At 40.6% G+C, this 10,514-nt stretch overlaps 3 protein-coding genes across 3 annotated transcripts; 2 read left to right on the top strand and 1 right to left on the bottom strand.

Moving 5' to 3' along the window:
* Window positions 1-2,038, top strand: LOC104891211 (hypothetical protein). The gene has a single exon (XM_010676875.3). It carries the CDS (start codon window positions 201-203, stop codon window positions 1,524-1,526), a length of 1,326 nt encoding a protein of 441 aa, XP_010675177.1. The 5' UTR covers window positions 1-200; the 3' UTR covers window positions 1,527-2,038.
* A 655-nt stretch (window positions 2,039-2,693) lies between these two features.
* On the bottom strand, window positions 2,694-6,498 carry LOC104891201 (uncharacterized). The gene is made up of 6 exons (XM_010676865.4): window positions 6,340-6,498; window positions 5,008-5,166; window positions 4,145-4,213; window positions 3,801-3,876; window positions 3,302-3,366; window positions 2,694-3,175 (listed from the first exon to the last, which is right to left on the bottom strand). Exons 2-6 carry the CDS (start codon window positions 5,140-5,142, stop codon window positions 3,092-3,094), a joined length of 429 nt encoding a protein of 142 aa, XP_010675167.1. The 5' UTR covers window positions 5,143-5,166; window positions 6,340-6,498; the 3' UTR covers window positions 2,694-3,091.
* Window positions 6,499-9,311: 2,813 nt separating this feature from the next.
* On the top strand, window positions 9,312-10,291 carry LOC130592234 (uncharacterized; the record flags this gene model as incomplete). Its single annotated transcript, XM_057396444.1, has 1 exon — window positions 9,312-10,291. A coding segment is annotated over exon 1 (921 nt), but the record flags the coding sequence as incomplete, so codon positions are not given.
* Between the last annotated feature and the right edge of the window lie 223 nt (window positions 10,292-10,514).

Raw genomic sequence — 10,514 nt, forward strand, 5'->3', positions numbered from 1 at the left:
AAAGCAAATACCCAACCCGTGTTCAAACCAAAACAACCACTATTTCCTCTCTCATCCATTTCTCCGATCTTCTTTCTCCCTCTCAAGTCTCAACACACTCATCCATCTTACATTCTTACTCACTCTTGTAATAAAAATCACCCCCTCCAAATCAATCTACTCCATCTTTCCCAGTTCTCAAAATCTCTCTCCTGACAAAAATGGACCTCCATCAACACCACCCCCACATAACCACACCCACCACAAACCCATCCCCCAACCCAAACCGCACAGAAGCAGAACGTCTTCTAGGCATAGCAGAAAAACTCTTACAAAACCGAGATCTAACTGGTTCAAAAGAATTCGCCCTTCTCGCTCAAGAAACCGAACCTCTCCTCGAAGGATCCGACCAGATCTTAGCCATTACAGACGTATTATTCGCATCCGAAAAGCGCGTAGTCAACAATCGCCACCATGATTGGTACAACATCCTTCAAACAAATCGTCATTCTCTCTCCTCTGACCCTGATCTCCTTAAAAAAAACTACCGCCGTCTTGCTCTCCTCCTCCACCCCGACAAAAACCGTTTCCCCCTCGCTGATTCCGCTTTCAAGCTCGTAGCCGACGCATGGGCAACTCTATCAGATCCTTCCAGGCGTGGCCTTTACGACCATGAGCTATCCGTCTACGAGAAAGTCGACCTTCGACCTGCTGGTGCTGGTGGTGGTGCTGGTGGTGCTGGTGCGGATAAAGATAAGCTCCCTGTTAGGAGAAGCCCCCGCGGTGGCGGAGGTGCAGGTGGCGGCGGTGGAGGAATTGATGTAGATTCATCTGATCCCTCGCCGCCACCCGCTACCGCACACGTTGCTTCGAGGAATAATCAACCGCGAAGCAACTTGGGCGGGAGAAAGGGAGTAGGTAATAGTAAGTTATCCAATTTTTGGACAGCTTGTCCATATTGTTATGTTTTGTATGAGTATCCAAGAGCTTATGAAGATTGTTGTCTTCGGTGTCAGAATTGCGAACGAGCTTTTCATGCTACGGTAATAAACTCACTTCCGCCTATGGTTCCTGGAAAAGAAGCGTACTATTGTTGTTGGGGTTTTTTCCCTTTGGGATTCTCTCTTGAGACTAGTACTACTACGGCCAAGGGAAAGAAGAAGGTTGGTTCAGATAATAATGATGGTGCTACTAATAATGTTAATGTTAGTAGTGTTAATAATAATGATAATGGTAATGGTAATGATAATAATAATGTGAATCATAGTAATCATAATCTGAATTCGGGTTTTCCGAATTGGATGCCGGCAGGTATGTTTACTACCCCTGTGGCAGCTGGGGCACAAGGTGGTGGTGGGAATGTGAATATGAATATGAATGTGCCTAATGTGAATGCATCTGTGGGTGGTATTGATATATCAGATGGAAGTGGCTCTGCTGGTTTGGGTAATCATGTTTCAGCAGGGTTCGGCAGAGTGCCGTTAGGGATGTCTACTCCGGGGACTAAGAAGCGTGGGCGTCCCCGGAAGAATCCCATGCCGGCCTAATTTGTGGTGGTGGTGTTGGTGGTGGTTGGGATTTGTTGTTGAATTTTGAGACCGAAATTGAAGCGGTCAAGATTTTAGGATGGTTAATAATTGAAATTTGAATGAATAGAAGAGTATTACTCCTAATATGGAAGAAGATTAGGGAGGAAATGGGTGAAATGTTGGAGGAAATAAGAAATTGTTGTTGATCACAGTGAAATTCTCACTTCTAAAAGAGGGAAAGAGATAATGAAGTGAGAAGAGAAGAGTTTTGAAGTTAATGCTGGTCTAAATTGTTTGAATGCTTTAAATCTGTAGTGTAGATTTTAATTTAGATGTACTCCATAGTTTGTACTTTGTAGCACTAACTCACATAATCAACAGTTCTTATTTATGTAGTAGTAACTAGTAATAGTATGTTTGTAGTGAAATTTGTAATTTAGAGCAGTTGTTTGTTGTTTATATACTTTTGGTGTCAGTAATGTAAGCCCTCTTCTGTTTATGAGAAGTGAAAACTCCTATTCTAGATTCTAGATTTTGTTTGTTTACAGCATTTTGTTCCTTATGAGGGAAAAATTAAAGGAAAGACAAAAATTGTAAGTTATCAGCTTGCCGATTACAGTTTGTTAAAAAAAAATACTCAAAAGTTTGAGAAACATATTGAAAGTTAAGTTGTTTGTAAAAAGAACACCAATAATAAACATGAAAAAGGAAATCTGATATGTAATAGCAGTCATTGAATTTGTCTTGTAAAAAACGCCTATTTTAAAATTAAAATTAGGTAATGATAAACCCATATTAAAAAGAGAATTAGCCCATATGATTAGTTTAATTTCTTTCGGTGACTAGTTTCATCCATTTAGTAACTAGGTCTACTTTTATATTAAAATGAAACAGTCTCTTTTAATAATTTTTGTTGAAACAATTGCGAAATCGTTTAATTAGTGCAGGTTAACAAAGATTTCAAGAACTCAAGTCCAGAAGCCCCGCGATCTGGCATAAGCGCACAAGCAAGTCGAAGAAGTAGAATTATGTTGATTCGTTTGTAGTTTTGCATGTTTTATGGCTGTAAAAAATAATACTCCAAGTTCACCAAACACATCCTAGTAGATCGAATGCACATCAATGACCATTTCCCATACCATGTCAATACTTGGTGCTACGCTGCTACCCAAATCATTCTAGATGTACATAGAATTCGGACAAATCTGGTATTCATACTCAATCCAGTACATTCCCCATCCTCACATGAGAATTATGTCAGCTATAATAGCAATTTTGTCTCAGTTCTATAATAACGCAAGTATATTACAGCAGCTTTGCTTTCGATTTTCATTTCCTAATCAGATGCAAAATCAATTACAAACCTCGTGACTCGTGAGAACCTATTGATTCGACAAAGAAGCAGCACAGATTAATAAATCAGTATCCTGTTCCTCCAAGTTAGCATGCTCTCAATAGTTACTATCCACCAGCAGCCATGGCATCCTTATAAATCTATGTTTGAGTGCAAACCATTCAAATCACACCAAAGTTCATTCATGCTAGAGGGTTTCTTTGATCTCTAGATGAGCAGACCAGTCTTTTTATGAATGTGGCAAATCTTTGGATCTCGGTTTTGTATACCCCAGGCTGATCAACTTCTCTACCAGCTTCTTCTCAGCACCAATCTACAAATTAAAGAAATCTCTATTTACATACAAAAATGATTAAGCTTTCATCATGCAACATCGTTTTATTAACATAAATGGCGTGCAACAGTTGAAAGTAAAAATTTCACTGAAACGAGGGCAAACCTCGAGCATTGGGTTATCCTTTGGGAGATTGCAAGCCAATATTATATTCAATCCAGTCCGAAGCACTGCAACCCATCACACCAATAAGGTTAGAGAAGGGAGTTGAGATTGTATGTCCAATTTTGTATCCCAACTTTATTCTAATAGTTTATGTAAGTGGGTGAAGTGATAAAACAAAGCTATTTGAGACACTAGATGAGACGCTGCGGGAGAGAGGATCCCTATTGGTGAGAGGCTCATTATTCCAGGATTACAAAAAATCAAACAGAAGATCAAATAGTTTATGTAAGTGGGTGAAGTGATCCAATTTTGTATCCCAACTTTATTCTAATTTTCATCTCATCAATCTAAAAATAACTACCTTAAATAGTTTATGTAAGTGGGTGAAGTGACAAAACAAAACTATTTGAGACACTATGTGGGAGAGAGGATCCCTATTGGTGAGAGGCTCATTATTCCAGGATTACAAAAAAAATCAAAGGCAGAAGAGCAGCATTACCTAACCGACGAGCAAAGCCAAACCCAGCATTATCAGATGTGCTCCCAAGTATAGAAGTCACGCTGACTGTATTATTCTGCACATAATTGTTAGCAGATATAAACTTCTAGATGGAAACAGAGATAACAAACAAGGTTATGGTGAAAACATGCTGATAAACAAGAATGGGAAGGCTTCTGGCTTCTCACACAGAGAGTACTGCTCTCTTTGAGCAATTTTGCAGTTACAGAGTTGGTAAATAGAGTTCTTGCTAAAATTCTACATAATTGTACACTTGTATAGGATGTAAAGCAGACAAGGGAACATAAGAAAATGCTAAATTCAACTCGATGTCAGTAACTTACAGGTCGGGTCGGGCCAGCAGCACAAAGAGGTCCCAGCTTAGCAGAGTTGCAACCGATCCACACATAAATCTAGAATAATTATCAAGAGAGAACTTGGTAAGGAATATAGTATTAGAATGAAGTACGTAGATTAAAGAAGAAGCCTCACGGCCACACTAGGGTCTGCACATGACTTATATCAGCAAGGGGTAACTAAGCACAGGGATAAACCAGCCAGACATGAGACCATCTAACTTGGTAAACATGACAAATGTTTAGACTCATAAAAAAAAGAGGACCGAGAACCATACACAAGAGCTAATCAGACACAGGGAAGTACGAATGGTTATTTGGCAATGTAGGCCGTTCAAATATTACATCATTTTGGCAACTAGCCTCCGAATCATAAAGAATGAACAAATGATATACTAAGATTGATGGTAGACATGAGAAGTTGTGTGTTTTATCAGGAAGACCGGCAACGTTATGCTTCCCCTCTCTCTACAACTATGAACACCATATAGAAAAATGCTGAGCTTCTAACGAACACAGGAATGTTATGTGCTCAAAGCATCTAAAGGCTTAGAACCTACAAAGACAACGAGGAGATGAGGCACTCCCCAACATCGCCACTTCTGCAGATCTTATCATTTGAAATTCATAATAATTGAAGGGACGGAAACCTGGAAAAAGCTAATGATCAACAGATGGATGTACAGCATAACAACTATGTAACTCAGACTCGGATAAAATGTCTACTTGAATATGGGTGTTTGTGTGTCAGACTCGTCCATGTAGTAGACTAATGTCAAGTTTTTGTTTTGAAATGAAGTATGCAAGTATCGGGTCAATGAAGGTGTCGAAGTAGCAGACCCTAATAATACCTGTTTGTGAAGGTTTATTATCTGAAAATGAACAGTGGTCTCATAAAGATCATCACTGAAGCATGTAATCTCCACACTGCCATCTTTGCTAACAGCATCCTGACAAGATGTCTCTCCAATTTCTGACTGATTCATCACCACAAATGACTAGTAATCCACCTGTAGATGTTATGATGCTCGGATTATAAGTCAGCAAAAACCCTCCACAATATTATGTTATTTGTATCCCTTAATAGAGCGCAAATGCAAGGGCATGTAACTTCGGAAACATACTAAACACCAACCATAGAATCCACAAAACTACCACAGTTACAATTTCTAGATTGTAGATAAAGAAGGGATAACGATACGTTCTGAACGCGAAGAAGTTATTAAGTCCCACAGTGTTATGTTATTTTTATCCTTTGATAGAGCGCAGATGCAAGGGCATGTAACTTGGGAAACATACTAAATACCAACCCATGAAATCCACAAAACTAACACATTTACGATTTCTAGATTGATAACCAAGGGAACGCCAAAATCTGGATTTTTTTAGCAGACCAGTGAATTATTAAAAAAATAAAAGAAAATCTTAAAATTTAAAATGGTCAAATTAGTCCTGAACAAACCATTCAATTTAGAACTTCAATACAAGATCAACGATAAAGTGAGCATCATCGACATCATACAACTACAAACCACAATCCACAATCCAATTATAAATTTTATCCAAAATTGGGAACAATGAGATTACGAACAAAGGAAGGAGGGGGTTAACATGGCTGTCTCGTAGAATTTAGGGGCACTATGCTAAATTAAATTATGAGGCCCCAAATAATAAGTAAAAAATGTCATCCTATACATATCAAAAGCAAACATACAACTAATAAAAGTTGTTTTCTTTCCCAACAAAATTCAACATATATTACATATTCAAAATCAACAACAATTTCTAAAACAACAAGGAAGCAAATCATTAAATTTATTATATAAGAAAAGTAAGAAAAGATGAGTTCTGAAATACTTGAAAAATCAATCTGATGAAATAATCAACAACAAGTGAAGAATGGCATGAAAATATGCCCATCTACAATTTGTATCATAAATTTTGTTATCATTTAGTTCCATGGAACAAACAAACATGAATTAACAAGTTATACCCCCAGAAATTCGGATCATAAAAACATGAAATAACCAAGTATCTGAGATAAAGATAAAGTAGGTTGAGTTCATGAAACAAATAATAACAACCGCATAAAAACAAACAATGGCATGAATTTGACACCAAAATTCGCAACAATAACAAAAATCGTCTGAACAAGTAATTAATCTAAGAAATAAAAGAAGAACCTGGAACGAGCTTCTGCACTTCGAGTAACGAGGAAGAGGAGAGAGAAAATACGAAAGTTCAGATTTGAATTGGCGTGTGTGAGTGAAACGAAAAATGTATGGAGTTTTTCACTGAGAAGTGAGAAAGCCATAGTATTAGATTGTTTTAGAGTTTTTTTTTTCTTTTTTCTTTGAGGGTAGACGGTGGAGTGGTTAATTAATGTATTTTTATTTAGACTACTTATTTACTTATTTATTAATATATTAAGGAATATGAAATTGTATATTAGTTGGTTAATGCAATTATATGTCAAATGAGATATAATAAAGGAAAAATTGATTTTATCAGTCCCAACTATGGGCGCCCTGATAAAAACAGTCACAACTTCAATTTATTATTGTTCAGTCCCAACTTTTGGGGTATTTTACAATAACGCTCCAAGCAGGTTTCTAACCTGCTGTAGCAGGTAAACTCTTCTTCTTCCTCTTTCCTCCCTCCTCTCTTCACTGCTCCCTCCTCCTCCTCCTCTCCCCTACCACCCAACCCCCTCCCCTGCCACCCAGCCCCCTCCCCCGAAACCACCAACACCAGCCCACCAGCTCCCTCCCCGCAGCCACCACCCCTCCCCTGCAACTGCCGCACCCCCTCCCCCTTTCCCCACCCCCACAACCCCCTCCCCTTCCCCTGCAACTGCCGCAACACCCCCTCCCCTTCTTCTGCAACCGCCGCACAACCCCCCCTCCCCTTCTCTTCCCCCGCAAACGCCGCTGCAACGGCGACGAGGCGGCGAAGCGACGAGGCGAACACTGAGAGGAGGCGCGACGACTCGACGAGGGCTGAGTGAGAGGAGATGAAGACCGACGACTGAGAAGAGACGACGAGGACTGTGCGCGAAGGGACGGGGAGGGGAGGGGGGGTTGCACGACTAGCGGGGAAGGGGAGAGGGGTTGCGCGACTAGAGTGGAAGGGGAGGGGGCGGTGCGACTAGCGGGAGGGGGAGGGGGGCTGGGGTTGTTGGGGGTGGTGGGTTAGGGGAGAGGGGGGGTTAGAGCAGGGGAGGGGAGGGGAGGGGAGGTGGCAAGGGAGGGGGAAGGGGAGGTGGGAAGGGGGGTTAGAAGCAGGGGAGGGGGAGGGGAGGTGGCAAGGGAGGGGGAAGGGGAGGTAACCTCTTAAACCGGTTACTGGTTAACCTGGACCATTATTGTAAAATACCCCCAAAAGTTGGGACTGAACAATAATAAATTGAAGTTGGGACTGTTTTTATCAGGGCGCCCATAGTTGGGACTGAACAATGATAAATGGATAATACAAGTTCATTAATTGAAGGTCTAAAGACAAAAAAAAATACTCACAACTCACATAGGGGAGAAGGAGATCTCCACAACTAAGACTAAAAGCCCCATAATAGGGTTTGAAGAAATCTTATGAAGAGATACTAAATTATACTAGGGGAAAAAAGCAGAAGGGCTGCGCAAGTAGGGTTGCGCTTTTTCAAAAAAGCGCAGCCCTACTAGCTGTGTTTTTTTTTTCGATATGTTCTATGCGCGCCTTACTTCATTCCCACTTTCCCTCTTTCACTTCTTACTACCCCAAGTTGTGCGAAAATATATTCTCCCCTTCTCTTCGAGTGTTGCACCACCACCACCACCACTACTTTGCTGCCCTAATTCGAGCACCACCACTACTTTGCTCCACCATCAACAATTCGCGCACCACCACTTTTCGCACCACCACATTTCGCGCACCACCACAATTCGCACACCACCACAATTTGCACACCACCTTGCGCAGCACCCCCCACATTGCGCACCACCACCTTGCGCACCACAATTCACTTCTTAGTTTCTTCTCTTCTCTTCTCTTCTCTTCTCTTTTCTTCTCTTCTCCACCATTTGAGTGGTTAATTAGGTATGGATTAATTTTGTTTTTAAGTTACTTTTGTTTTTGTTAATTGAATTAAATGGTTAATGTGCAATGTGGGTTTTGTCAATTGTAGGAAGAAGAGGCTAAGGAAGGCAAGTAAAGTTCCAAGTATATCTTTTCTCTTCATTGCTCGTCGTTGGTGTTAAGAGGTAACTACTTTAACATGTAGACAAAGTTGATGTATATATTTTTTTTTAATGTATATATATTATTTGTTGATATGAGATTGTATGAAAACGCAATGTGATTTAGCTATATATATGAAAATATATAACTAGTTGTTTGAATCATCATCATATATGCCTAGATACCCGTTCAAGACTTACTCATTAGGAGTAAGTCTTGAATAGTCCCCGGTTTGGGACTGTTCTTGGACGTTTGATCTCACTTAGGTGGTGAATGTGTGTCTTCTTTTCAATTCTGAGGAAAATCTTGGCTTATCGTTTCGCTACATTGTTCTCTGGGTACATATGTAGATAAGCAATTATCTACATTGTGTACTTGGAGAACTGTAGGGAAATGCTGCCGGATTTTCCTTAGAATTGAAAAGTTGGCATATATTCACTAGTGAGATTAGACGTCCAAGGATGGGTTAGGTTGGAGTGATAAGGACCTTTGACTGCATGCATACAATTGAAATGTGACTATCTTAGCTTGTTGTATACGTGTGTGATTTGAATATGTGAGTGTGTGTACTTTAATAATGATTGATGCATTATAATGAATGTTGTGTTTAATTATTAGAGGTGGTCTTCTTGAATGAGATGGATCGTACTTGGATGTATGGTAGTCGTGAATCGATTGAGTTTGTGAATGGGTCTCGGAATTCTGTAGAAGTGCATTAGAATATCAAACATCCTCTGGAGCAGTCGACTTTTATTGTCCTTGTTTGGATTGTAGAAATGTGAGCAAGGTTAGTAGTATACATGTGGTTAGGGAGCATGTCTTTCGCCGTGGGTTTAGGCCTCAATACCACGTATGGATTTGGCATGGTGAGCAGGGGAGGTATAGGGAAGCTCTGGAGTAAAGAATGATGTATGTGAAGAAAAAAAGAAGGATGATGATGAGTTAGGGGATGAGAATTTGGATGATGAATTTGGAGATGATGATAGGGATCGGGTAGACGAGATGATACACGAGGTTGAAGATCAGTCGTGTAGACGACCTCGTATTTTTGAGTCTATGTCTAAGGCTGCTGAAAAGCCGTTGTATCCAGGTTGTACAAAGTACACCAAACTTTCCGCGGTGGTAACACTGTTCAACATTAAGTCGAACGCTGGTTGGACGGACTCTAGTTTCACATCGTTGTTGGAAGTTTTAGCTGAGATGCTCCCTGAAGGAAATGAACTGCCAAAGTCGTACTATTATGCGAAGAAGTTGATGTGTCCTTTGGGTTTAGAGTACGAGCGGATACATGCTTGTCCTAACGATTGTGTGCTTTATCGTAATGAGTATGAGCATTTACATGAGTGTCCACGTTGTGGATTGTCGAGGTACAAGCGTGAAGGAGCTGGAGGTAGTGAAGGACCACCAGCCAAGGTGTTGTGGTATCTACCCATAATACCTAGATTTAAGCGCATGTTCTCAATTAAAGGAGATGCGAAGAATTTGAGGTGGCATGCAGATCGTAGGAAGAAAGACGGTCTGCTCAAGCATCCGGCTGATTCGCCTGAGTGGAAAACTATCGACAGGGTGCATAAGTCATTTGGTAATGAGGATAGGAATCTGAGGCTTGGATTATGTACGGATGGCATGAACCCTTTTGGCAATCTCAGCTCGCAGCATAGCACATGGCCAGTAGTTTTAGTGGTTTACAACTTGCCTCCTTGGTTGTGCATGAAACGCAAGTACATGATGTTGTCGCTTCTTATATCGGGGCCCAAACAACCTGGAAATGACATAGATGTATACCTTCAGCCGCTTGTTGAAGATTTACAGAAGATGTGGAACGAAGGAGTGTTAGTATTTGATGCGTATGCTAATGAGATGTTCACTCTGCGTGCCATGCTTTTTTGTACTATGAACGATTATCCAGCTTATGGGAACTTATCTGGGTATAAGACTAAAGGAAAACAACCTTGCCCGATTTGTTTAGATGACATGAAATCTACACACCTTAAGGGCTGCAAACATGTGTATATGCGCACACGAAGGCTCCTAAGCCGCGACCATCCCTATCGGTTTAAGAAGAAGGCATTCGATGGGACGGTTGAAGAAGAAGTTGCTCATAGACCATTAACTGGTACTGAAGTTTATAATCAGGTGAAGGGCA

Source organism: Beta vulgaris, chromosome 1 (genome assembly GCF_026745355.1).
Source record: "Beta vulgaris subsp. vulgaris cultivar EL10 chromosome 1, EL10.2, whole genome shotgun sequence".
Taxonomy (NCBI): domain Eukaryota; kingdom Viridiplantae; phylum Streptophyta; class Magnoliopsida; order Caryophyllales; family Amaranthaceae; genus Beta; species Beta vulgaris.

Excerpts from the sequence above, each read along its gene's own strand:
- LOC104891211 (XM_010676875.3), top strand. The coding sequence starts at position 201 with ATGGACCTCCATCAACACCACCCCCACATAACCACACCCACCACAAAC.
- LOC104891201 (XM_010676865.4), bottom strand. The coding sequence starts at position 5,142 with ATGAATCAGTCAGAAATTGGAGAGACATCTTGTCAGGATGCTGTTAGC. Across the intron at positions 3,877-4,144 it reads CTGCTGGCCCGACCCGACCT|AATAATACAGTCAGCGTGAC; the intron begins GTAAGTTACTGA and ends AATTATGTGCAG. Across the intron at positions 3,176-3,301 it reads AGGATAACCCAATGCTCGAG|ATTGGTGCTGAGAAGAAGCT; the intron begins GTTTGCCCTCGT and ends TTTAATTTGTAG.